Source organism: Rattus rattus, chromosome 8 (genome assembly GCF_011064425.1).
Source record: "Rattus rattus isolate New Zealand chromosome 8, Rrattus_CSIRO_v1, whole genome shotgun sequence".
Classification (NCBI taxonomy): Eukaryota; Metazoa; Chordata; class Mammalia; order Rodentia; family Muridae; genus Rattus; species Rattus rattus.
Genome location: NC_046161.1, coordinates 59263673 through 59289153, shown reverse-complemented (window position 1 = coordinate 59289153; position 25481 = coordinate 59263673). Strand labels below are relative to the sequence as shown.

At 43.9% G+C, this 25481-nt stretch overlaps 1 protein-coding gene across 3 annotated transcripts; it reads right to left on the bottom strand.

The window, feature by feature from the left end:
• Positions 1-211: 211 nt before the first annotated feature.
• Ints14 (integrator complex subunit 14) lies at positions 212-24017 on the bottom strand. Of its 3 annotated transcripts, XM_032911451.1 has the most exons (14): positions 23890-24012; positions 23570-23719; positions 22829-23121; positions 20496-20776; positions 18568-18675; positions 14039-14194; positions 13116-13234; positions 12557-12699; positions 10433-10525; positions 7964-8108; positions 6319-6452; positions 4249-4367; positions 2357-2422; positions 212-826 (listed from the first exon to the last, which is right to left on the bottom strand). In XM_032911451.1, exons 4-14 carry the CDS (start codon positions 20715-20717, stop codon positions 584-586), a joined length of 1548 nt encoding a protein of 515 aa, XP_032767342.1. In that variant the 5' UTR covers positions 20718-20776; positions 22829-23121; positions 23570-23719; positions 23890-24012; the 3' UTR covers positions 212-583. The 3 variants fall into 3 exon arrangements, with proteins under 3 accessions (XP_032767342.1, XP_032767344.1, XP_032767343.1); XM_032911453.1 differs by lacking the exon at positions 23570-23719 and having other exon boundaries at positions 23890-24017; XM_032911452.1 differs by lacking the exon at positions 23890-24012 and having other exon boundaries at positions 23570-23883.
• Positions 24018-25481: the final 1464 nt, after the last annotated feature.

Genomic DNA, 25481 nt, shown 5'->3' with positions numbered 1-25481 from the left:
AGACACAGCCTGGAAGGCCTGACTCCCATCAGTGCTCTCAGAATCACTGGCCAGAACCTGGCCAAGGTACTAGGCTTGATCACTGTCAGAAACTAGGAAGTTATGCAGGAGCCAAGAAACATTGGTTCTTAGGAGTCTGACATTTTGGAAGCTGCATTATATTCAAGGGATAAGATAGATCAAAACACCCATTTGTTTCTAAGTGCAATCATTTCATAGAAAATCAAATATTTAATTTTCATTTAAAAACATGAACAGGAGTGGTTGACACATATTGTGGCTACAGTCTAAAAGTTTGTACCTTGAGATACACCAGAAGTACCTGAGCATCGCCACTTGTGTTTTAACAAGGTCTAAGGAAAAAATGGAAACTCAATGGCATCAGCTTATACTTAGGCAAGTTGTAGACATCTAGATTGCTCGTTCCAAACACAGAAGTTTAAGAACATCCTTATAGTAGGCTTCTTCCTGAGCTTTCTCCTGTCTGTCCAGCTTCTCAGGAGGGGAGCTGAAGGAGCTGGAGAGGGTTTTAGCTCTAGATCACTTTCAGACAGATGAGTGTGAAGGAGCTGCAGGGCTCGCATCACATCCTTTCCGTGCTGCTCCCCGAGAAGTCTGTGTGCAGGGGTGTGATGTTGAGGTCATATACAGCATACTCAGTGCTGGCCAGCTTGAGCTGCTGGGCAGCGTGGGTGAGCTGGAATGCCGCGTCCGGGTGGGCTGTGTCAGGCAGCAGGGTGCACTCCCTCTCCAGCATGTCGGCCACCCCTTTAAGCAGGTCCAGGAAACCAAAGGCTAAGGCAGCTTTTCGTAGCCTATTCAGCTCCTGAAACACATGGATAGTTCTCTTCACACGATTTCCAAGCACTCCCCTTAGAGTCAGTTGTCTGACCCTCACTTAGGAAGCAGTTTTTACACAATTGCCAGGGACTACAGTGTGATGCGTAACTGGCGAGTGATGTCTGCAACAACCCCAGCAGCTAGATTAGGCAGCAAGCTGATCGCAGTTAATGCAGTTATGCCAAGCACAGCAAGCACCATGCATACAGCATTTGTACTGATGCTGGGACTAGCTTCCCTCTCTTAATCAGGCATGGAAAAGGCTGGCTCCAGATGTTGGCCCAGCCTGGCGCTCTCTGATTAGACGTGGAGTGACAGTAAACACATCTGGAAAGGACAGCAGAGGGTACCCCATCAACCACTCGGGCGTGTTGTGGACAAGCTCGGTGGCTGCTGTGCTCTGAGAGGCCTTGTTTACACAGGGAGGAGACCCCTTCCTTCGTCATCCACTTGAGGAACTGAAGCAGCCAGTTGTCAGGCCCTTTCTAATTCTCAGACATGAAGCAAGCGTGTGTACAAACTGCAGAGATGGGCTGCAACTGAGCCCAGGCCAAGGGCTCATGTGGATTACAGAGTTTGGGGGGTCTGGCTGGCTGGCTGAGAAGCTTTCTGGTCAAACTCTGATTAAAATTGTACTTTGTCCAATTTTCGCAGACTGCTAGTAGGTGGATTTAAAGACAACAGTGATAAAGGTGGTAAGGGGGTATTCAGACAAGGGGCTGCTCTCCAGAAGACGTGCGCACTTGACGGTGAATTTTATTTACATTTGTTTGTGTGTAGGTGTTTTGAACACACACACACACACACACACACACACACACACGTACGTGTGTGTGTGTACACCATGTGCATATCTGCCCTCAGAGGGTCAGATCCTCTGGAATCAGTGTTACAGATGGTTGTGAGCCTCTGGGAGTAGAACCCAGGTCCTCTAGAGTAGAAAGTGTTCTGAGCCATCTCTAGCCCCTGTACACTGCACTAAGTACATAAGCTAAGGCCTACCTCACACTGCACTTAATCTAATTCAGCCAAACTCTAATGAAAGGACAAGGGGGTAGAACCATGAGTCCGGCCAGACCTCTGAGTTCCAGGCCAGCTTGGTCTGCACAGCAAGCTATGGTCTAGAGTAGCTAGGCATGATCACAAAGCACACCCATTCCCTTCCACTAACGTTGGTGATCAGTCTCTGTTGTGTTCTGTGACATTTCCCAGGGATCACATGCAGCACTTGCTGGGTTAGCACTAATCCCCACAGGGGTGGTGAGGATGTGCTGGGATTCTTGGTCCCTTCCAGCTGCTTGCCCGAGTGCCTCACAGCAATCTTCTGCACAGGACTGGGTCATTTAAGCACTAGCGGGATTGTGAGGGAGGAACAGCCTAGCCAGCCACTCCTGACTGGACTGATAGGAAAACTGATGAATGCGCACCTCCCTGGAATTGCTGTACACACTCATACTCTGTCCACACCCCTACCGAGGGCACATCCCTAGGTCCATCCACCTTTCCTACGTCTCACCTTATAGAATGTCTGTGTTTTCTCAGGGAGCTTCCTTGCATTTCTTAAGATCTTCTGTACATCTGTCTATGAAGCATAAAAACAGTTCACCATTAGAATTCTGTGGCTTTGGAGAGAAAAAACAAATGAGTAGCTTTAAGTGTTTAAAGACATGGAACTAAGGACAGACTTAGTGTCAACACGAAGACTCCTTCTGAGATGGCTATCAGTATTTTTCTCGACAATGGCTGAAGCACTGTCCTCTTTTAAAATGTTTGATGGGACTGACCCACTTACCTATGGCTAGACCATCAATGGGAAGAGTGACTGAATGAATACAGAGGAATGAAGTTGGACCCTTAGTTCACAGGGCATTTTAAAAAAATCAACTTAAGATAGGGCTGGAGAGATGGTCAGTGATTAAGCATACAAGGGTTTCTTGTCTGGAACTACATGCCAACGATCACCCAGTAACAAACAGTGTTTGACCTGGACATTTTTAAATGGCTGCAACGGTAAATTTAATATTTACTCTTTTACCACCCCTCCCCCCAAAAAAACCCCAAAACAATAACAGCCAGGTTTGGTAGTGAAGCCTTTAATCCCAGCACTCAGGAGGCAGAGGCTGAGGGCTGTTTATGAGTTTAACCCCAGGCTGGTTTACATAGCTTGTTCCAGACCAGCTAAGGCTGCAGTAGAGTGAGACCCTGTCTTACTCACACCGCCCCCCAAAAAAAAAACCCCACAACCTTAGCACATGAAGACTCGTTTTCGAGACAGGGTTTCTTTATGTAGCCCTGTCTGTCCTGGAACTCACTCTGTAGACCATGCTGGCCTCAAACCCAGAGATCCCCTGCTTCTGCCTACGGAGTGCTAGAATTTGTAGGTGTGCAGCACCTCTGCCTGGAGCACTCGAAGACTTTTAAACTAAAATGCAATGCTGGCTCCTGAGGCTCCACCCTCACTGAAGGTCTATTGGCAGTTGATGACCATTTGGTAAAGGAGAGTATGTTCTCTTAAGGGTCACGCCCCTGGTAGATTACTCATGCACCCATGTGGATGTGTGGCACTAATTGGGTTTGGTAGGTTATGTATTTGGGGAGGGAATATGTTGGGGAGGGTCCGGGAGTACCTGGAAGGAGGAGCTGTGGATGTGATCAAATACATAATGCTGATATACAGAATTCTCAAAAGATAGTTTTAAAAATCCAGTGCTGGCTGGTAGTGATACACACTTTTATTACCAAATCCCAGCACTTGGGAGTCAGAGGCAGATAGATCTGAGTTCAAGGCCACCTTGGTCTACAGAGTTCCAGGACAATCTGGGCTACACAGTGAAACCTTGTGTGCGTGCGTGCGTGCGTGTGTGTGTGTGTGTGTGTGGTGTTTTGGGGTATGGGGATCTAGTACTGGTAAACTAGGTGTGATAGTTCAGGTCTGCAGTCCCAGCACTTGGCAGGTAGAGACAAGAGGATTAGGGGTCCAAAACTAGCCTAACCTATAGAGTGAATTTGGGTCCAGTCTAGACTTTATGAGCCGTTTAAATAAAACCTAAGATCCAGTGCTGAGCAGATCCGCCTGTGCAGAAACGTTGCCAGGCTTGTTACTAGACAAGAGAAACTACACAAGCATTTGCTGCTTTTTTGATCTTGTAGCAGGAAGCCCAGAATCAAAGTCCTCAAACACGATTACCATTTTGCCTCTGGTTCCAGGCACAATTGTTTCCATTTTGCCTCTGGTTTTGTTATTGCTCTAAATTTTCTAAAAAATGATTGTGTTGTCTACGTGTTTCACTGTAGGCCATCTCATGTCCTTTTGGAAAATAATAAATGAATTACGCAGTATCAAAGGAGAGAGCAATCAAATCAAACACCCCTGCCAGCCCTCATTGAAGCATTGTAAGCACTGTGTACCTGCAGGCCGCTGGGCTTGATCCAGACAGTCACATTCTGGGCATAACTTCGTTTGTTTTTGGGCTGCAGGGGGAATGGGCTCTTGTTGTCGTCCTCCCCGTAAGGGTTTTCTTTAGCATCTTAAAGAAAAAGATAGTTTTGAAAATGACACATAGCAAACCCAATTATATTTCCAATTAGGTGATTAGCTTTTGAACCACTCCACCATTAACAGGGAATTACATTAACTTCTGTCATGCTGGAGAACCTGTTCAATAGATAAAAGTCACTGAACTGGGAGACTGAACAATCTGCAGGGACCTCGCAAAGTGAACACCAGCACAGTGTCCTAAAAGGAACCGGCTTCACATTAGCTTTGCACAGAAAGGCCAAAGAAGGCAAACCAAACACATGTACTGGGAAAACTTAAAGCTACATCATACACACAGTTCTATATTTTAGCCCAGAACCCTTTACCAAACCTATGGTACAAGAAACATCTACACCGGAACTCAACTTTAAATGTTCTTTAATTTTAAATAAATTTAAATAATCTCATGTGGCTAGTTAACTCTGGAGTCACACAAGGCAGGAAAAAAGCCTGAGTTGCAGTACAAGACCTTGTTTCAACACTGAAACACATGCACAGACAAATGTGTGCACGCATGCACATGCACACAGACACATACACACACAGACACACTCCCAATTATTTTATATAGCCAAACACCTTAGTTAAAGCCCCTGTAGTTTCCTAGCATGCAGATCCCTGGAATTACAGGTGCGCATCACCACACCCAGACACAAGGTGCTGAGGACTGAACCCAAGCTTCATACATTGCCAGGCTAACTGAACTGCACCACTAGCCTGGAATGCACCCCATCTCCTAACTGCTGTCTTGAGTGCTGTCATAATGGCCAGAAGGAACTATGGTTATTCCTCTGTTGTGGCTTCCCAGTATCACAGAATAGGTCTTCCAGAGCTGTCGTACTCAGCCAGGCTCTAACCTACTGTCCGCCCTCCCTTCCTGCTGTGCTGAGTGCTCTAGCCTTGTCTTCCTTCCTGAGTCAGACAGCTCCTGGTCACCTGTGCTCCTGGCTGTGACCTGACCTAATGCACTCAGCTGAGTCTACTCCCTATTAGACTTTGAAAACTTCAGCTCTTTTATTCACAGGCACAGGGATAGATGGCAGACAGCTCTAAAATGGAAATGGAGTCAACTGGGTCAAGGGTAACGGTGGGTACAGAGCTGGAGGCTGAGGACAGCAGTTCCAAAGGCATAGCGGAGGGAGCAGAAGCAGTATAAGCAGTGAGAAGTGAGGGCAACGCAGTCCAGCTGAGAACTGGAAATGCAACATGCAAATGTGGGGGACACCAGCTGAGACTCAAGGACCAGATATGGGAGTCTGAACCCACTACTGCTGAAGAAACAAAAGAGCACAAACAACAGGAGAAACTAAGGACATTCTGGAAACTGAGGCAAGAGGGAGAAAAGATGACATCTACAATTACATTCCTACACTGTATCATGCACCTTACATACTTCCTGTTGAGATTTGAATGGGAAATGTCCCCTTTTGGTCAGGGCGAATACCCAGAAATGGGCTCTATGGGGGTGGGAATTAAGGGTTACAAGCCAGTTCTACCAGCTCAACTCTACTTCCTGATCCATGGAGAGGGAACGAGGTTTGCCTTAAGTTCCCAAAGCCACAGGAGGATGAACTCCAGCTGCCCCACTGATCATGATGGTGACAAGAGATAGAGAGCTAGACTAGAAACAGCAGCAATGTGAAGGGAGGGGAGAGCGTTTCCAAAAGGAAGATGGCTGCATGGCCTGAGAACGCCTGAGAATGGGAACACACACAGAGTTTCCCATTCGGAGCACCGAATGACACTGCGCTCACTTCCCTCAATATAAATGCTTCTTTTCCCTGAGCTGAGAATGCTGAGTTCAAACCTTAAATACTCTGAGGTCCTCTGTGTATGCATCCAGCATCAGAGAGCTCAGGAGTGCTCTGATAACACTCGAAGACATTCACAGCAGCAGAGAGACGACAACGGCAAACAAGTCAGATCTGTCCGGGTTGTACCTGAAATGGGCCCCAACTGTGCCATTTTCCCAAGCCATGGGAGAGGTTCTGGGCCAGGCTCAAAGAGAGACATCATGAGGTTTGATTTCTTCTTGCTGTCAGCTTGGGAGTAGAGCATGCCATGCCACTCAGGACTAGATGGAGAGAAGACGGACGATCAGAATGTCAAGCCTAGGACTGTCGAGTTATAGAAATGTAGGCTCTGCTTTTCTGGACACACAGTCTTAAGTTTTTAGGTTAGGCCCAGTACTCTCACCAAAGCCAAATCTTAACCTTGAAAAGGAACATAGTTTTTCCAGCTCTCTGGGATACAAATGAGTCAGACAAAACTGTGGTTGTGTGTGTGTGTGTGTGTGTGTGTGTGTGTGTGTGTGTGTGTGTGTGTGTGTGTGTAAGACTGGGTATGGGTGTATTCCATGAGAGTATGTGTGAGTGTGAGTATGTATGTGTGTAACTGTGTCTGAGAGTGCATGTACACTGAAAGGGTTTAAAAGAGAGAAGAGCCACGAAAGCACAGTAGGTAGGAGCCTGGGGGCAGAGCAATAGAAGCTGAAGTCCTAGGGTCCCTCCAGTTGCCTCCTGGAGTGACAGCAGCAACACCAGAGGTAACCCTGTAGGGAACACTCTGCCGCAAGCTTCTGAAGGAGCCTTGGGAGATCCCCACAGTGAGAGGCAGCGGAAGCATGAGTGCTGGGGAACAGCAGGCTGCTATGGAAGGCACTTGTCCATCTTGCAGAGGACCAAGTCACTTCACCTGTGATTTTAGTTCCAGCCGTTGGTCTCCAAGGACACCTTGCTCTCACCTGAACATGCATACACACGTGTGTATATACACAATTAAAATAAAATACATCTAAAAAAGAAAACTATTCTTTTGGGAATTTTCATTCAAGCAGAAATGGAGATCTGCTTCCTGTGATTAATCTTAACTCCTTGACCTTTTATAGCTGACAAGGCCAAAGGCCAGGTCATGGCCAGAGCAACACCTCCCCACCCCTTTCCAACAATAGGAAAGCTAGTGCTTTCCACACAGGGAAGGAAGGCAACAGAGCGGCCATGAGTCCTGCATTAAGCATGCAGGTTAAGAACTCTGGCCCTTGAGTTTGCTATCTTTGTGATCTTGGGCCATTTCCTGTCTCTCGAAGCTTCAGTCTCCTCCTCTGTGCAGTGTTGGGGTGGCATGAGCTAACAAGCAGCAGTAGTGTGGGTGCCCAGAGACAGAGCAGGTCACTATGAAAGGCACTTATCCATCTTGAGAGGACGAGGGCTTGGCTCTCAGCACCCACACAGGATTTAAAGAGGAAAACCTTTTGGTATAGCTGTAAGCCCAGCACTTCAGAGGCTGAGGCAGGTGGATCATAGGTGTGAGAGTAGTTTAGGTGCCACAGCAAAATTCTCTCTCTAAAGCAAATATGTGACTGACAACTTAAAAGAGAAGATACACACCATTAAATCAATGTAATCCAAAAGTCCGTTTCCCATTTACTTTGTGGGATAATTAAGATCTAGAAGGCGATGGGGGTGGGAAGGGTATGGCAGGAAAGGAAAAGGTGACCAAGATCTTTCCATGTCTTTCCTTAAGTCTGTGAGAAGCTTCCCTGTGCAGTTCTCTCTGGGTCAATCAATGCCAACAAACCCTTCCTACCCTAGTTGAACAAGTGCCACCATTCCTTCCACCTTTAGGCTGCCATGGAGCAGGACACAGAAGTTGGGTATTTTGCCAGCAATCTGATTGGCTGAATTCTCATCTTCATTGTCATCAGTGATGCCAGCACCCACCTCGTCACCTTCTGTAAAACAGGTAAGCATATTAGTTACAAAATTCTAAACTCTTGATTATCTCATGCTTTGAAGGGAAAATACATGGTGCTGTAAAGGAGGATTATAACAAGGCACAAAAGCACGGTTTCCCACTAACTGTCCATATAAAAACTTTCCAATCATACAGTCATGCGTGGATGTGAGACGTATCCTAGAGGCAGCCCACAGAGAAGAGGGACGGGGACTCATGGTCAGGAGGCTTCCTGTGGGTGGGAGCTTCGGAGCTTCGGAAATGGATGGTGATGGTGGCAATACAAACTCCACAGATAGACTTTGAGAAGGCACCACTTGGACCTGGGTGGTGGTGCACACCTTTAATCCTAGCACTTGGGAGGCAAAGGTAGGGATATTTCTGAAAGTTTGAAGCCAGCTTGGTCTACAAAGTGAGTTTCAGGACATCCAGGGTTGATTCTCAGAGAAAAGAAACTGTCTCAAAAAAAGAGAAATTATGATTCTTTTCTTTTTAAAAAATGCATGTGTACAGATACATATACACATGCATGTGGAGGCCAGAAGACGATCTCGTGTTATTTCTAGAAATGCATTTACTTTGAGCAGGTTCCTAATTGGCTTGGAGCCTACCGACCAGGCTAGCAAGGCGGCCAGTGAGCCTCAGAGCTGCTGCTGTCTCTGCTTCCTTACCTTGGGATTATAAGCTTTTACTACCCCATCTAGAGTTTCTCTTTAAAACATTCATTGAGACCTGTCTCCCCCAGTGTACCTGGCCTACGAACCCACTCTGCGTCTTACATAGGTGCTGGTGTCTGGACTCAGGTCTTTATGCTCTCAAGGCAAGAAATTTACCACACTACTAACTACATCATTTCCTAGCCTGTTTAAAACAGACAGACAAACATTTTTTTTGGGGGGGGGGTTTACTGGGTATGAAACCTAAGCCTGTAGACTTGATGGATATGTTACACCTTCCTACTGAGCCCGTTTCTTACTCTAACAACCCTCTTTAAATACAAGTCTGTGGCTTATGAATTATAGCCCAATTGTTTTTGTATATAAAAACAATTTCATAGCATTTCTACAGAAAATTCAGTGAGATGCCACTGGAGGCTCGAGGCACCCATCTAAACAGAATTAGACACAGAAGTTTCAGGTGTGGTCTAAGCTGACAGCCCTCACACTAGAGAAACAAGTTCAAAGTACACAGTGGTTCCTCTATGAGCTTCTTGGCTAAAGTTCCCAACTCCAGGGTCTCCCACACTCTGCTGTAGGTCAATCTTCTTAGTTAACTTTCCTCTAAAACATCTGTCTGATCTCTTCAGAGACTCTTTACTTCAATCGGAGGAATCTTCCCGTATAGATTGGTATTCAATGCACATTACAATACTGCACTATTCTGCTTTTCCTTATTAGTCCTGCCCTGTTCATAGGCACTATGATCCCAGTAAGCTGCTGTACATGAGTATCAAGACTTTGCTTATGAACTGGGCATGGTGGCTCATGCCTGTAATCCCAGCATTTAGGAGGCTGAGTTGGAGGCCAGCCTACAGGATAGAGTGAGACCTTGTATGCTGTGAATGCTGACTAAGTGCTCATGAGATGTTTTTTACTCCAGCTCTCATCATGAAACATTCATTCACAGAGCATAGATGACACAGGAGGGGATGTTGCCCTGCTACACATATTTCCTGAAAAGAACTGATAAATATGAGGTAGATGGTCAGCTTAGAACATAGGAAATGACCATTTCAAACAGCTAGAGGTTGGCATACTTCAGAGAGATGCTGAATTTGGGGATAGGACTTCACAGTCCCTAACGAGGCAATGAACAATCTGCAGTGAAGCCTCACAAGAGGAGTCACACATGATACGTTCAATCACATTTGTATTCACGACAGGTGGAACCAGCAGAACAAAGCTGTGTCCTTTCCCGTCTCTCTCAGGGTGTTCCTCTTAGGAAAGCCCTGGGTAGGGATCTCAGAGCTGTCACCTTTGAAGAGGTCTTCCACCATGAGTCCACAGACCAGTGCACAATGTGACTTGTCAAAAGTTTCTACAGGGTAAGGCAGCACGTAATCTATTCTGGGATCCGAGGCAACACTTAATTTCTGCAATCCAATTCAGTAACAGTTCTTTTCTTTTAAATTCTGTCCAGTGAGCCAGCTGACACTGAAGAATGACTTCTACATAATGTTCCGTTTAAATCAAAGGGATAAGGGGTTGGGGATTTAGCTCAGTGGTAAAGTGCTTGCCTAGCAAGCACAAGGCCCTGGGTTTGGTCCCCAGCTCTGAAAAAAAAAAAAAAAAAAAAAAAAAAAAAAAGAAGAAGAGAACTCACCTTTGTTGAGTGCTATGGGCAAGACCAAATGCCTGGACAAAACTGGAGGGCTGGAAATATCAGCTATGTCAATAAAGCCCACTATTTCCAAATCTGTAAGTAAGGAATCAACACAGAAGTATTCACAATAGGGAAAATACATTATTGTCTATGTGTTAGATTCTAAAAACACTGTTTCAAGGCAAAAACTTCAAATATGATAATTAGAAGAATTGTTAAACTTTTCTAAGGATCATAGATAATTTTCATTTTCAGTAGCTCAATCTATAATGACTTTTATTTAATGAATTCAAGTTTTATAAAAACACTAGGTAAAATTTATTTTTATGAGACTAGTACCTTAATCAAGGCAAAGGTCAAATTCCTCTGTATAATCAAGGGCAGTAAGGAGTGTGCTAAAACAAAGTATCTACAACAACCTCAAATGGAGAGCCAGCATTTTAAGAGCATTCCTTTGGGGGTGAGATGGCATAGTGGTTAAGAAAGCTTGAACATGTGGACTGCAGTTAGAATCCCCAGCATGTCACAAAAACCAAAGCATAACTCACGGGCCTGTAACTCCCGGCTTAGGGCATACTGACAGAGGTCCTGGGAGATTGCAGCCTGCCTTAAGGCAATAAGGCAGAGCATGATAGAGCGAGACCCACAGTGTCTTTCTCTGGCCTCTGGGTACATGCACCTGCACACTCTGTGTATACACCACATCCATACTCAAAAAGAATCTTTACTTGAGAAAGAAAAGTATTCTATACAAAATAACACAATAATGATTTTCTTTATAGCAGTTATGCTGTAGCCCAAAAGTATTTCCTGAAAACCTAAAAGTTCCTAGGTGGGTATGGAGCACTTTAATCCCAGGACCTGGGAGGCAAAACTGGTAGAGTTCTAGGCCAGCTGGAGCCTTCTAGTGAGACCCTATCTCAAAAATAAAATAAAAAACTAAAGCTAAACTGAATTTTTAATAAAATGTTGGATTATGTAAGTAATTAACACAAAACTTTGAAAGTATTAAAAACTGTAAAGAGAATAGACTAACACTATTCTTCATAGGAAGCCTCTAACAGTACTCACTGAGTTGTTGTTCAGTTCTTCTAAGTATATCCAGAAGCACAGCCATCCTAGCAGAGCAATTCCAAAATCCCAGAACCATGACTACTCTTGTGATACAGCAGGGTGCGCCCTCCCTGCGGCTGCTGTCAGCACCTGCCTAGCTGAGCATCTAAGGGCCGACAGCTCCCAGCTGCATACCGAAGGGCTTACAACAAACACTTGAGTGACTTAGGTACGAGTTACAAAGTATCTTAAGACCAAAAGTTTATACTGGAAAGAAAAGAGATATTTAAGTAAAGGGCAGGAGGGAAGTAGGATTTAGTTTGAAGGCAACTAAACCTTGGTACAGTTTACTACATTCTGTGACAATGAACCTAAATGGTTCCACCTAAAATATCTACACCCCAAGCAATGAACATTTATTTACTACCCACTTATTTCTAATCATTTATTGCATGGGCAATTACCTGTTGAGCATCTAGTAATATCAGACCGGGTATCAGCAACACAGAGTGATGATGTCTGTCCCTAAGAGCTCTGACATGCACTCACCACTCAGGAGTCCTCCAACCAATGGAAGACAATTTTCTCCTACAATTTCCCACAATTCAGCTAAGCACGGCATCCACAAACTCGCACTAGATCAAAGCAGCAGGATGCAAAATGCATTTTGTTTTAGTCATAATACAAGAAGCAGGGCTAGAACGGTTCAGTCTACCAGAACTAAGAGCTTAGCAACTGACTGGCTCATTCCCCACACCCAGTCATTAGGACTGAACGAAGCAACTAACTTCCAGGGTCCCAGTGCAAAAGTCCCAGAGCCAGGTCTAGAAGACAGTCTTCATATGCATTAGGTACGACGCTAACTAATCTCAGAGTCTTTACCAAACAGCTCAGCTGGGAGAACATTAGACTGAAGACCTTACCACTTTTTTTTTAAACTCTAGTAATGTGTAGTTATAGTGACTCAGGATTGTAGATTAGCTCAAGATCTCACCAAGAAACAAAGCCTGTCACCTCTTAGGTAAGTTAAAGATAACAGAAAAATTAAGAAGGAAGTTTCAAAAAAGTTACCTGTGTTAATGACTTTAGGGATAGGATCAATTTCTTCATCTATAACGAAAGGTTCTGGCCTAGGGAAGACTTGTACATCAGCTGTTAGGTGGCCACACTTGAGAGCAGCATGGAAAGGTGTGTATGCCAGGTCTATCAGCTTTCTAGAAGATGTTACAGAACAGTGACACGACACATATACAAGACATCTTTAAAGATGTGATTTTTGTTATCATTTCCCATTGATTCTAAGACTCAACCTGAGCATTTGGAACACGGAATACAAGCTGACATTTTGTGATAAGATTTCAATTCAGAGAAGGCCCAAACGATTTAAACTTAGAACGGACTGAGATGATAAGAAAGTCGGTTTTGCAGGCTAATACATAGACTCAGTCATACTTAACTAGAAAGCAAGTGAACTTTTAAACCTACTGCTTCCAATCATTTGATCTGAGAGACGGGCTCCTGGGGAAAACTGAATCATACAATCAGCAATAATGAAACAGATATTCTTACTAGCTGTCAAACTATACTCTGAATTAAATATCAAGGTGGAACGCTTTACACACATACTCACCCAAACATAGACTGTACATTTTTCAAACACAGGGGGCCATCAATAGTAAAAATTTGCCCTTCACCATTATTTAAGTCTATGAGTCGTTCAAGGCATTCCAAGGAGTCAGTGCTCTGAAGCTGCAGAAAGAGGGGGAGGGGGACCCTTTAAATGGTACGGATCACCAATCACTCTCAGTACACTAAGACTAGCATCATTGTAACACTAGCAGGAAATGACTGAGATGGTTTTCTTAATAGAAAACAACAAAGAAATACCTACAATTTGATTCAAGGCTAAAGAGTGAAGTAATAAAGAATGGAAGTCGATGGCACCACATCAGACGGAACTTGGACTTTCTAATACTGCACAGGAAAACTATCGTCTATATTCTCTGAGACAGGGTTTTGCTATAGAGCTCTGGCTAGCCTGCAACTTGCTATGAACTGGACTGGCTTCACATTCAGAGATCTATTTGCCTCTCATCTACACTTTACAATGAAAGAAAAAATTGAAGTAGAGAAAAGTCAAATGACTTTCTCAAATTGAAAAACTAGGCAGTCTAGCATTTAATAAAGCATTCTAACAGTAGCATTATTTTACCAAAAAAATTAAAGCACACCTACTCTTTCAACATTTATGCTGCAATGGATTTAAGAATCCCCAAATAAGGGGCACAGCACCCAACAGAACACTGGACCCTCCACAACAGGAAGGAAGGATCCACCAGCAGGAAGAAAGACAACCCAGACAACGCAGGCTATGTTCCTGCGTCTGAACATTTGAGATGCAGAGGTTTTTAAAAGTGTAACCAGCCTCAGTTGAAATCAACGGGGACAATGTTATGGCATACGTAAAAAAGCATCAACAAATGTATCAACAAAGAGACCAAGTTCTAAAATTTAGTTAATCAAACTAAAAAGAGCGGAGTAAGGAAGTCTCACCTCCTCCAGGTTGGCCATGCACATGACGTATAGCTTCGACGGGAAAGGAAAGGGGAGCGGGAACCTGCTGCTCTCACTTCTCTGATTCTGAGTGGCAAGGGAGTGCCGCAGTGACCCTCTGCCAATGCCAAGACAGCCATCAGTCACCAGAACAACCTGTGTAGAAAGACAGGAGGATTGCACGTTAAAGTCTACATTTATTTTTCCTTTTTAATTATCTCTTGTTACAGTATACACTTGTCAGAAGGACCCATGGGGTGATTCTGTGGGTGATGGACACACTTGATGTTTTACACACACGGAGCATCTTTCAGTCTTTGAGAAGCTCAGCTACAGAAATGCTTTGATCACATTCACTCTCCCCACTCTCCTTACCCATTCATTGCTCCCCAGGCTACCCCAAAATATTCTCCACTTTATTTCCCCACCTCCTCTCTGCATTTTAAAATCACCTTTTGAGTACAACCTAGGAACCTCCAAAGGGCTACACTACCAAGGAAAAATTACTTTCCTTCCTTCAGAAGTTATCAGTTGCCAGTGTCTCCTAGCTAGGGATGGGGATTCATGAGCCCCTCCTTGATCCACTGGAAATCTATGGCTTGATCTTGTGCAGGGACTACAACTACTGTGAATTAATTCACGAGTGGGATAGCGTCCTCCCCATCCTCCAGCTCTCACATTCTTTCTTCAGCCTCTTCCTCTAGGTTTCCTGAACCTGGGATGGGAGGTATGTCGGAAATATATCTTAATTGAAGTAGTGTTTATATACGTATATGCATTGTGAAGTTAATGAACTGTGTATATAAAAGGTACACATTTTCATTTACTTTATTATTATTGTTATTGTAATTATCAGTAGTAGTAGTATTGTTTTTTAAAGACAGGGTCTCACTTTTAACCTCTGGCTGGCCTTGAACTCACTGTAGAACAGCCTGGCCTCTAACTTCTAAATATCTGCCTGCCTCTGCCTCCTGTGTGCTGGGAATAGAGGTGTACACCACCACACTCAGCTCTAATTGTGTTTCAAAAGTCCACCTTCAAACATTTAAAGGAAAAAGGCAATCACAGACAATTTTCACTTAACTGCATTAAAACCAGAACCCCAACTCTTAGATAAGTTTAATAGTTTAAAGCACTGGTGTTAGAAAAATGGTAGGATTCATTTGTATGTGTCCCTAGAAGATCCAGCCCAAAAGTCTGAATTTTGCTACTTTATTTTATTTATTTATTTATTTTTTTTTTGGTTCTTTTTTTTCAGAGCTGGGGACCGAACCCAGGGCCTTGCGCTTCCTAGGCAAGCGCTCTACCACTGAGCTAAATCCCCAACCCCGCTACTTTAGTTTTAAAGATGACAAATCTTGTTCTTTGTCAACCAAGATACTGCTTTAAAAGTGTATCTGGTACTGTTACTTGTCCTTCTGACTTTTTTTTTTCTTCAGATTTATTTACTTTATTTATATGAGCACACTGTAGCTGTCTTCAGACACACCAGAACAGGACATCTGATCCCATTACAGATGGTTGTGAGCCACCATGTGGTTGCTGGGAATTGAACTCAGGACCTCTGGAAGAGCGGAAGAGCAGTCAGTGCTCTTAACCACTGAGCCTGTCCAGCCCCATCCTTCTGACTTTTAAAGTGTAAAAATATCTATAAGGCCGTTTTGGTAGCAGTAAACAAGGCCTTAAAAATATGCATGTTTAATGTGCATTTTGAACAGGCCAATAAAATATACGGTATCTGAAAAGCCATTTTCCCTTTCTGCTTTAGGTGGTAGTGAAGCCCTGGGTGGACTTCCTAAGCATCCCAAAAGAAGGGTAAGTTGGCTCTCTTTAGCTTGGTAGGTGGCTGCAGCGTGTGGGATACTAGCACCAGCACTGACTTCCCCAGCCTAAAATGCTGAATGGAGGAGGCCCCTGAAAGGCCTCATCTTTCGGGAAAATAGTCAATTGTCTACAGGGAATTTCTTCTTCCAAGAACCAATGATTTCTATGTAGTGGTTTACTTCTCATAGCAGCTTTTTTACCTAGAAGCTTGTAAATGTGTTTATACACTTGTAAGTGTGTTACACATGACATGTGTTGTGACAGTAAGAGGACACTTTTGTGGAGTCAGCACTCTTCTTTCACTTTCACATGGGCTCTGTGGACTGAGTCAGGCTGCCAGGCTTTCAAAGCACAAGCACCCTACCCACTGAGCTACCCCACCAGCTGCAGATGCTGTTTTTATGATACATTGCATGCAATGCCAAAATAGACTTTATTCAGATAATGAAGACATAATCCAGCTGTTCAAAATGTTGGTCAAAAGAAGTCCACATTTAAATAAAGTTAATGTTAACTGGCTGTAAAATCACCAATAACCATCATTTCTCATACAGTGCTTTGGATCTGATTCACTTAGTAACTCTAAGTGGATTTAGGCCCTGTGACACAGTTCATTTCCAATTCAGGTTCTTCTTTTCCTCTTTTAAAAATAATAAACTAAACATGAGAAGGTGAAGTCTGCATGGGACAAACCAGTTCTTACCCATGACCACAGAAGAACCAATGAAACTGCTGTGTGCTGACTACCGCTTCAGAAGATGTTGGCAAAACTTTTATTCAGTTTACTATTAGAAAATCTGATACTCATTAGAATATTCTTAGTGCACAGACGTACATACTGTTTTCCTAAAATGAATTAACCAAAGGCCATTTTCTGTCTTCTTAAAGATTTATTTTTATTTTTTATGTGTATGTCTGAGTGCCTGCATGTGTGTACATGTATGTGTACACATGTGTATACAGGCATGTCACATGGCAGGGTATGATGGTTTATATATGCTTGGCCCAGGAAGTACACTATTAGCCTTGTTGGAGTAGGTGTGTCACTGTGGGCATGGGCTTGGAGACCCTTATGCTGGCTGCCTGGAAGGCAGTCTTCTCCTAGCAGCCTTCAGATGAAGATATAGACCTCTCAGCTCCTCCTGCACCATGTCTGCCTGGATGCTGCCATGTTCCTGCTTTGATGATAATGGACTGAAATTCTGAACCTGTAAGCCAGCCCCTATTAAATGTTGTCCTTATAAGAGTTGCCTTGGTCATGGTGTCTGTTCACAGCAGTAAACCCTAAGTAAGATTCAGGGGAAGACAAAAGAAGCCATCTCCCAGGTCTCCTGGAGCTGGAGTTACAGACAGGTGAGTCACACTGTGGATGCCAAACCCAGTCCTCTGCACAATCAGGAAGTGTTCTTAACTTTGACATCTCTCAAGCCCCAGTTGCTGTCTTCTTTTAACAAGTGTTTACTAAAGTGACCTAACTATAAAGTAACACAAGGTCTTTAAGACCCTCAGAGTTCAAACAGTATGGTTTTCACAGAAATAAAAGAAGTTTCCTTGTATTTGACCATGTAAGCATCCCCCACTCTAGGGAGTAGGCAGTCCACTACTTCTTACCTCCTTTCATGTCTTTCAACCAACCTCTAGCCTTCTCTTCTATTGCCCTTGTTTTGTTTTGTAAGACAGGGTCTCACTTGGTAGCACAGGCTAGTTCTGAGCACTGGAGTTAGAGGCAATGTATACTATGGAGTGTACTGCAAGTCTGGCTTCACAATTTTGCAGTGAATTTAAAAATAAAATACCAATGATGCCATTGATACTGAATTTTGACTTGACCTTCTAATAGAAAGTCATATGTCACATTCCGGGGCAATCTGGCCCACAGGCCGGACCCTAACCATTGCCTAGTTTTGTAAATAAAGCAACAGTCATGCTCACCTGCTTACTATGTGACGGCACCTATCATACATCACTGCAATTGAGTGAATGGCACAGAATCCTACAAAGCCCCAACACAGGGAAACTGCAGACTGCTGTAATTTTCCTGCCAGCAGTGTTTACCTCTCCTTCTAATTATCCACCACTTCTCAAAGCATCTGTTTCCACACATCTAACTCCCTTTGCTGCTGCCACTCTGCTTTGATTTGATGCTAATGTGGAACCATGTAGACTCCACAATGGGAGTAAGTGAGGTTATGATACTTCTCTCCCCAATTCCACACAATTTAGAATTGAGACAGAAGTTTGCTGAATAAATTCTACACTGAGGTAATGAAGAGAGACCAGATTGCACTGATGTTTACAATTCTGTCAGTCAAAACTACAACCTTCCCAGGACTGCAGTTCTTAACTCCACTGTGAGCCTCTGTCCCTTCTACGTCAATTTACTAGGAAGGTGCTTTCCTTGAGGCAGGATTTGCTGGTTCATGTGCATATTAGCATAATTTGGATTAAATTAGTATGATGAACTAGTCTGAATTAGTCTGGGGCCTTTTTCATATATTATTTTCTCTCTCTCTTCTTTTTTCCAGCACTGGGGATTGGGCCTGGTGCCTTGTGCCTGCTAGGCAGGTGCTCGGCCACTGGGTTACGGCCCTAGCATTTGGTGCCATTTTCAGAAGATACGAACAGTATAAAATACAGTTTGTGGAGCGCTGAAGCACTCAGCAGTTGGGTTTTAACTTAGGGTGATGGAAAGAATCTATTATTACCTGGCAAGGAATTGCTCCACCCCATTCTTGTTGGACAATATTGCAAACACCGACTAATGCAGACTCCAGGCAGGTTTTGTCATAATCATCCATGTTACTCAGTGCTTCCTGTTGAATAAAAAATACAAGTGCTGATTGAACTGTTATTAGAAAACACAAAATTTTCAGAGTACATATGCTACAAAGGGGTCACAGAGCCTCCGAGAGATTCTTTAAAGAAAAACAGTGAGGGCTGGAGAGATGGCTCAGCGGTTAAGAGCACTGACTGCTCTTCCAGAGGTCCTGAGTTCAAATCCCAGCAACCACATAGTGGCCCACAACCATCTGTAATGAATCTGAGGCCCTCTTCTGGTGTGTGGGGAAGATACCTATAGTATACTCATATAAATAAAATAAATAAAATCTTAAAAAAAAAAAAAAAAGAAAAACAGTGAAAGAGTGAGAGATTTTTCTCAACTATAAGGAACAATTAAATTAGTTTCTTTATGCCTTCCTCTTATTAGGCGAGAGTATGCAGTCCCAAGCCTGTGTCTAAGTAGGCTTGAAGGAAAATGATAACTCAAAAATGAGGGGTTGGGGATTTAGCTCAGCGGGTAGAGCGCTTGCCTAGCAAGCACAAGGCCCTGGGTCGGGTCCCCAGCTCAAAAAAAAAAAAAAAAAAAAAAAAAAAAAAAATGGGGACACACCAAACTTAACTTAACCACATCTTAAATGCCATTCCCAGCACTTGATGCGCGTCTGACCATCATTCCACTCCTCCTCGTAAACAAGGAAACCAAAGTACAGGCTGACTGAGTAACTTCTGGTGAGGAGAGGGGGCAGAGCCTGCCATCAGAGCCCCGGCAGCCTGATGTCAGGGCTCCATCTTAACTGTGACTTTCCATGCAGCAATTCTCCAGATTTCAGAACTCTGGAGGGTCAGAATCCTTAAGCTTAGTCACCTTTAAGGAAGTCCATACAAACCGAGCATGCTGCTATGAGCCTGTAATGCCAGCACTCGAGAGGCCGAGGAAGATCAAGAAATTGGAGCTCTGCCTGGGTTCCACAGGATTCTGTCCCAACCCCCCTCCAGTGATCCAGTACATTTAGAAGAAAAAAAAAGGCAGTGGCGGGGGGGGGGGGTAAGGAATGCCTTAACACAAATGTTTTCCATACATATATATTTCTAGCTTGTGTGTGCATGCATGCATGTGTGAGTGTGGAGCCCTTAGAGGTCAGAAGAGGTCTCGGTTTCCTGGACCTGGGTTACAAACACTTGTGAACTGCCATGTGGGTGCTGGGAACGAACCCTCTTCCTCTGCAAGAGCAGTCAGTGCTCTTAAGCACTCTTGGCTGCTGAGTCATTTCCCTAGCCCCTCTCCCATATAGAGTTTTTACATTTACGCTAAGTTGATCCTTGTTTCCTAACTTGCCTAACCTTCATTTAAATTGTTCAGTTTAATTCCACAAATGCTCACTGGGGGCAAGTACTATGCTAAGCACTCCTGGAAACACAGATAATTTAAAGATGTCAGAAAGTACATTGTTTAGCACACCACAGAAAAGTCTGGAAGACAATACCTACTGGTCAAGGTTTTAAAAGTGTATCTTGGTATTTGTAAATCAGTTATTTGTCAGGATAAACATAATTTAAAATTTTTATTTTTCAGTTTCCTACGTTGTGTGGGAAAGCAGAAAGGAGAGAAATTTAGACATAAAGATGCTGGATTTTAGCATAGAGAGCACTGTCTTCAGATTCCAAGACACCAAGAGCGGAAAATAGAACAACATCCTTATCTCAGGGCTCTGCCGGAGGAAAGTTAGGACCTTGTGAACCTTGTTTTGTTAGATTGTATACCTACACACTTATGAAACAATTCCAAGTTCTAAAATCAGTACACAATCACAGTCAACAAAATATATCTACAATAGCTGGTTCCTATGCGTACCTGCAGAGTGTTGTAATCTCTTGTAAAGGGGACCATCAGCTCCCATAGTGATGAAAACACCACCAGCGCTGTAAACTCAAGCTTGTAGTTAGTGGCCATGTGTTCAAACAGCATGGTCAGGCCATGGGCAGCCAGGTGCTTCCGCTGGTACTCTTCAGACCCCTCGACAGACACGGGTCGGGTCATAGACAGGGATACATCCATTACCACCACAGTGGGCATGATGGAACAATTCTAGCACTCCCTCAGAGTGCAGACAGCCAGCTACAACCAGAGAAATGCTGTGGAAAACAAATGAGGTCTTACATATCCTGGGAAGGAATTTTTCTTTTCTTAACCACAATTTAAACCAATTTCCCAGAACAATGTGGTGGTAAGCACCACAGAATTAAAGGAGAAGGGAAGCACAAAGCCTAGTTCACCATGAGGGCCTCTCCTAGACACACTTACTAACCAGCATAAACCAAGGATATAAACTGAATTTATTAAACTCCAGTAGTCCTTAACTTCATACCTTCCACTTTTACACAACTTAATTCAATAAGTACTCCTATTTCATCTTCTTAACAATTTACTGAAGAACAAGCTAGCCAGTATATGGCATGCACTACTCAACAACTGATAACTTTTTTTGCCAGTGTCTTGATGAATATTGTGTTTCATATTTAAAATTATGAAATAAGATTCAATATGAAGAATAAAATGGGGTTTTTTCAAGAATAAAGTTTCCCCAGCTCAAAAAAAAGAACCAAAAAAAAAAAAAAAAAAAGAATAAAGTTTCCAGATACTCAAATCTGCTCATGTGGATTCAGACTGTTGATCCTCTATTAATCTGCAGATTCAATAAAATTTTATAGCCATAAGTAAAGGACACAGATTATGGATCAAAAAATGAATTAAAAAAAGCACTTCACATTGTGTGTGTGTGTGTGTGTGTGTGTGTGTGTGTGTGTGTGTGTGTGTGTGTGTAAACTGCATGAGAACTCATAAAAATCACATTGTAGGCCAGGTGAGGTGGCATATGCCTTTAATCCAAGTACCCAAGACACAGATTTGTGAATTCAAGGCCAGTTTGGATTTCATGGTGAGTTCTAAGATAGCCAAGGCTATATCGTAAGTAAGACTACTCTGTCTCAAAAATCACAGAGGTACATATGCCTGTAATCTCATCCCTAGGAAGGTGGAGACAGGTCATTCTAAGGTCATTCTTAGCTACATAAGGTGTTTGAGGCTAACCTGAGCTATATGAAACCCTGTCTCAAAGGACCAAAATGGGAAAAATCACTGCATACATTATATAGAATTAGGGTAGACTCAACAGGGTCAAAATTTAGTGTTCTCTAATTTAACAAGAGGCAGACTGCCCAACTATAGATGTGTGACATTCTACAATTCCTTTTGTAAGTAGGTTGCTGGGAACTCAGCACATGCTAATTCATGGAAATGATGTTATATGTAAGAGCTAGGGACTCAGATCAAATAGGAAGTCTTTTTTTTTTAACAGCATACTGGCCATAGATACACCTCAGATATTGTATCATCTCATGTATCCTACACCAATAATGTTAATCCAGAGAGAAAAGTTTTCTTTTCAGACTCTCTTAGCAGTCCAAAGTGTTAGACAGTAGGAAATAAAATCTCATTTAGTTTTTATTCAGTGTGTGTCTGTATGAGTGCCCGCCACACCTGAGTAGGTTCCCTCAGAGGCCAGAAGATGCCGTTAGATTCCCTAGAGTTGGAGTTATGGGCGGTTGTGAGTTGCCCACTGTGGGTGCTGAGAACCTAACTCAGGGTCCCCAGAAGTAAGTGCTCTTAACCACTGCTCCACTCGAGCCCCTAAAAGAAACATTAAATATGTATCCCTCTCTCTGCTTCTTTAAACAATGTTAAACATACTCACTCTTTGAGAGGTGACATGGCCTCACCCCCAACCCTAGCATTGCTGCCCTGATTTGCTACACACTAGCATTTTCCTAAGTCCATGCTGCCTAACAAAAATGAGTTCAGAACTGTATTAAATGAGGTGGCGAAGGGCAAGGATCACCATAAGAATTTGCTCCTAATATCGACTCAGACTTACATCTGGCACACAATAAGTGCCCAATGAAATTCAACACACCCAATGAACTACCCCTATTCACAGCATGCATTAATTCATTAGCAAAATACATTATACATCTTAACTCTGTACACAGAAATACACTTTCTTATTTAAGCACAGACACCAGGGATTCCTGCACTTCTGCTTGGGTATAGTTTATCCAGCTCTTGTGGGTCACATTTAAAACCTGGAGGCCTCTATGGTTTTTAAAAGTTGAAGATCATGTCCTCACCTCTTAAGAGATTAGGAAACAGTTGTCTGGATCCAGTATCAACAAGCACTTCCAGTCCATGTAATTGCTATTAGCACGGCAATGTGTGACCACAGCTGTCGGTCTGGCCTTCTCCGGAGACACCTGGGAACCTGGCTCTTTCTCCTGACTGATGCATTTGTGTCAGGTCTCAAGTGCACTTCCTCAGCCCTGGCCGACTTGTGCCAATCCAATTTTGTTTTCAGGTTGTAAGCACCGGGGTAAACGAAAGAATGGAACGTCTCTGAAAGTTGTTTCACTCAAGCAGTCTGGGCCTAGTCACAAAATTAAAAAATAAAATCTTTCATTACTAGCTGATAGTAGATAACACGATGTATTTCTCACTTAGATTGATTTTGATCTTCAAGTTTCTCTACACTGCCCTCCGCCTTTCCAACAGGTACCATTTTACAGACAATATTTCGGATATCTGAGAGTTTTCCTTCTCCCAGACCATCTACTCCTGAAGATACATCCTCGCCACCTGACTGCTCTAAAAGCCATCAATTACATTTATAGTCCTACCCTAAAGGGGATAATTAGCCCATTCACGGCAATTTGACTCTCAGGAGTCTTTCAGAGCTCCACTTCAGTTTCTAAGTGCATACACTTTGGCTTTTCTACCTACGAGTCCCTCTAAATTCTCAAATGATTAATATCTGAATGGATAGCCTGAAACACAGCATAGTTCATTTGGATTGTGACTGGAGAATAGACTTTTACCTTTAAAACGAGCCCAAAACGTTTGTTGTGTGGAACTCTCGGGGAGAGGGGACGGAAGTCTCAGGGTCCAGGGACGGAAGTCTCTCAGGGGAAGAAAGAACTCGGCCCCAAGCGAGAAATCTCGCTGCTTACAAGAAACACGCTGAAGACCTGGGCCACACAGAGGGAAGGCCGGTCGCAGGCCCTGGAAACAGCGCCCAGAGACGACCACCTCATGCAGACTGCAGAGAAGGCCCGTCGCCCGCCCTATGCTGTTCCTTCCCCTGTAACCCTAACCGACATCCAAACACAGCCCTCAACAGACAGATCCCCTGACTTACCCGGAGCCCATCTCCAGCCTCTGTCCGTCTGCTTAAACCTTCCGCCCACGCGCCATAGCCGGAACTTAAGGGCCGCGCGACACAAGGGAACCTGGAGCCAGAGAACAGCCCGGGCTGGGCTGGGCGGGGCTTCCAGCCCATGGGAGCTGGGCTATGGCTCCTTTGGGACACTAGGGGGCACTTCTTCTCTGCCTCTCGCCCAAGGATCCCCAATTTTACCCTGAGGCTGAGCCCTGCGGGTTTCTGGCCCTCCCCTCTTTGTCTTACCAGATTCCCTGTGTGCGTCCCTCCATTAATCTCTCCCTTGTCTTCTTACTAACCTGTAGACCCCTGGCCAGTGTCTAACTCACATTTCTGTCATTGCTTCTTCAGAATTCTCAGTCACATCCTCTGCACAGTAGACAGAATGCTCTTCCTACTCTTAAAAAACTGCAATTCCCGACCGAGTGCTCAGATTGTAAGCATCTGGCTGCGCTGAGCCTAATTTGCATTGGAATCTTCGTTCCATGTTATTTCCCTACTCTGAGGTTGAGAAGGGGGGAAGCGTGGCTCAATTACTGCTTTCGTGCCTGGGGTGTGTTGAGTGAGGGTTTTGCTTTTAGGATTCCTTGTAAGGCTTTGAGGATCTCTGCCTGCTTCTCTCCACTGGGTGTCCCTAGCATAGTATATGCCTCTGGGAGTTCCTTGTGGGGATGGGAGGGTGAGGTGGGCAAAAGGTGACCTGCTAACCCTACAGCCCAGGGAATGTCAGGTAGTGGTAGGCATCAACAGATGGCAACAGGTCGCTGAGTAGTTACAGTACTTCACTACAGCAATTACAAGTGAGAACACAGAGCTCCCTAGAAGGTCTTAGGCATATGACTTTTTCTTTTAGCTTATGGGTTGCAATTGGGATAAGGAAGGGACACTCTTAGAACAGACTTATCGGGCTGGAGAGATGGCTCAGTGATTAAGAGCACTGACTGGGGTTGGGGATTTAGCTCAGTGGTAGAGCGCTTGCCTAGGGAAGCGCAAGGCCCTGGGTTCGGGTCCCCAGCTCCAAAAAAAAAAAAGAAAAAAAAAAAAAAAAAAAAAAGCACTGACTGCTCTTCCAGAGGTCCTGAGTTCAATTCCCAGCAACCACATGGTGGCTCACAACCATCTGTAATGGGATCTGATGTCCACTTCTGATGTGTCTGAAGACAGCAACAGTGTATTCACATAACTAAAACTAAATAAATCTTAAAAAAAGAAAAAGAACAGACCTATCACAACTTACTCTGTGGGAGAGAGTGTTTATTGTTCTTTGCTGTTTCCTCCTTCTATTAGAGGTGGCAGAGAAAGCAACACCAGGTTCTGGGAAACCAATAACAAGGCCCCACGGCCTGTAGACTTAGTTCCTGTTCAGAACGTCTTTTCCCAACCAGGCTAGTCTCAACATCTCAAAGACCTTGCTATGCTTGAACAGGTGTGGGAATCTAGGCAAATAAAACTGAATACTTGGCCGTAATTTCTAACACACCCTGTCCCCCTTGTTGGGTGGGATCTCGCCAAGACTATGCAGGCAGAGGCGTTATCTGTCTAGTTGTCCCTACTGTGGCTATGATTCAGCC

Excerpts from the sequence above, each read along its gene's own strand:
- Ints14 (XM_032911453.1), bottom strand. The coding sequence starts at position 20,717 with ATGCCCACTGTGGTGGTAATGGATGTATCCCTGTCTATGACCCGACCC. Across the intron at positions 13,235-14,038 it reads GCATGGCCAACCTGGAGGAG|CTTCAGAGCACTGACTCCTT; the intron begins GTGAGACTTCCT and ends CTCTTTCTGCAG. Across the intron at positions 12,700-13,115 it reads AATGTACAGTCTATGTTTGG|AAAGCTGATAGACCTGGCAT; the intron begins GTGAGTATGTGT and ends AACATCTTCTAG.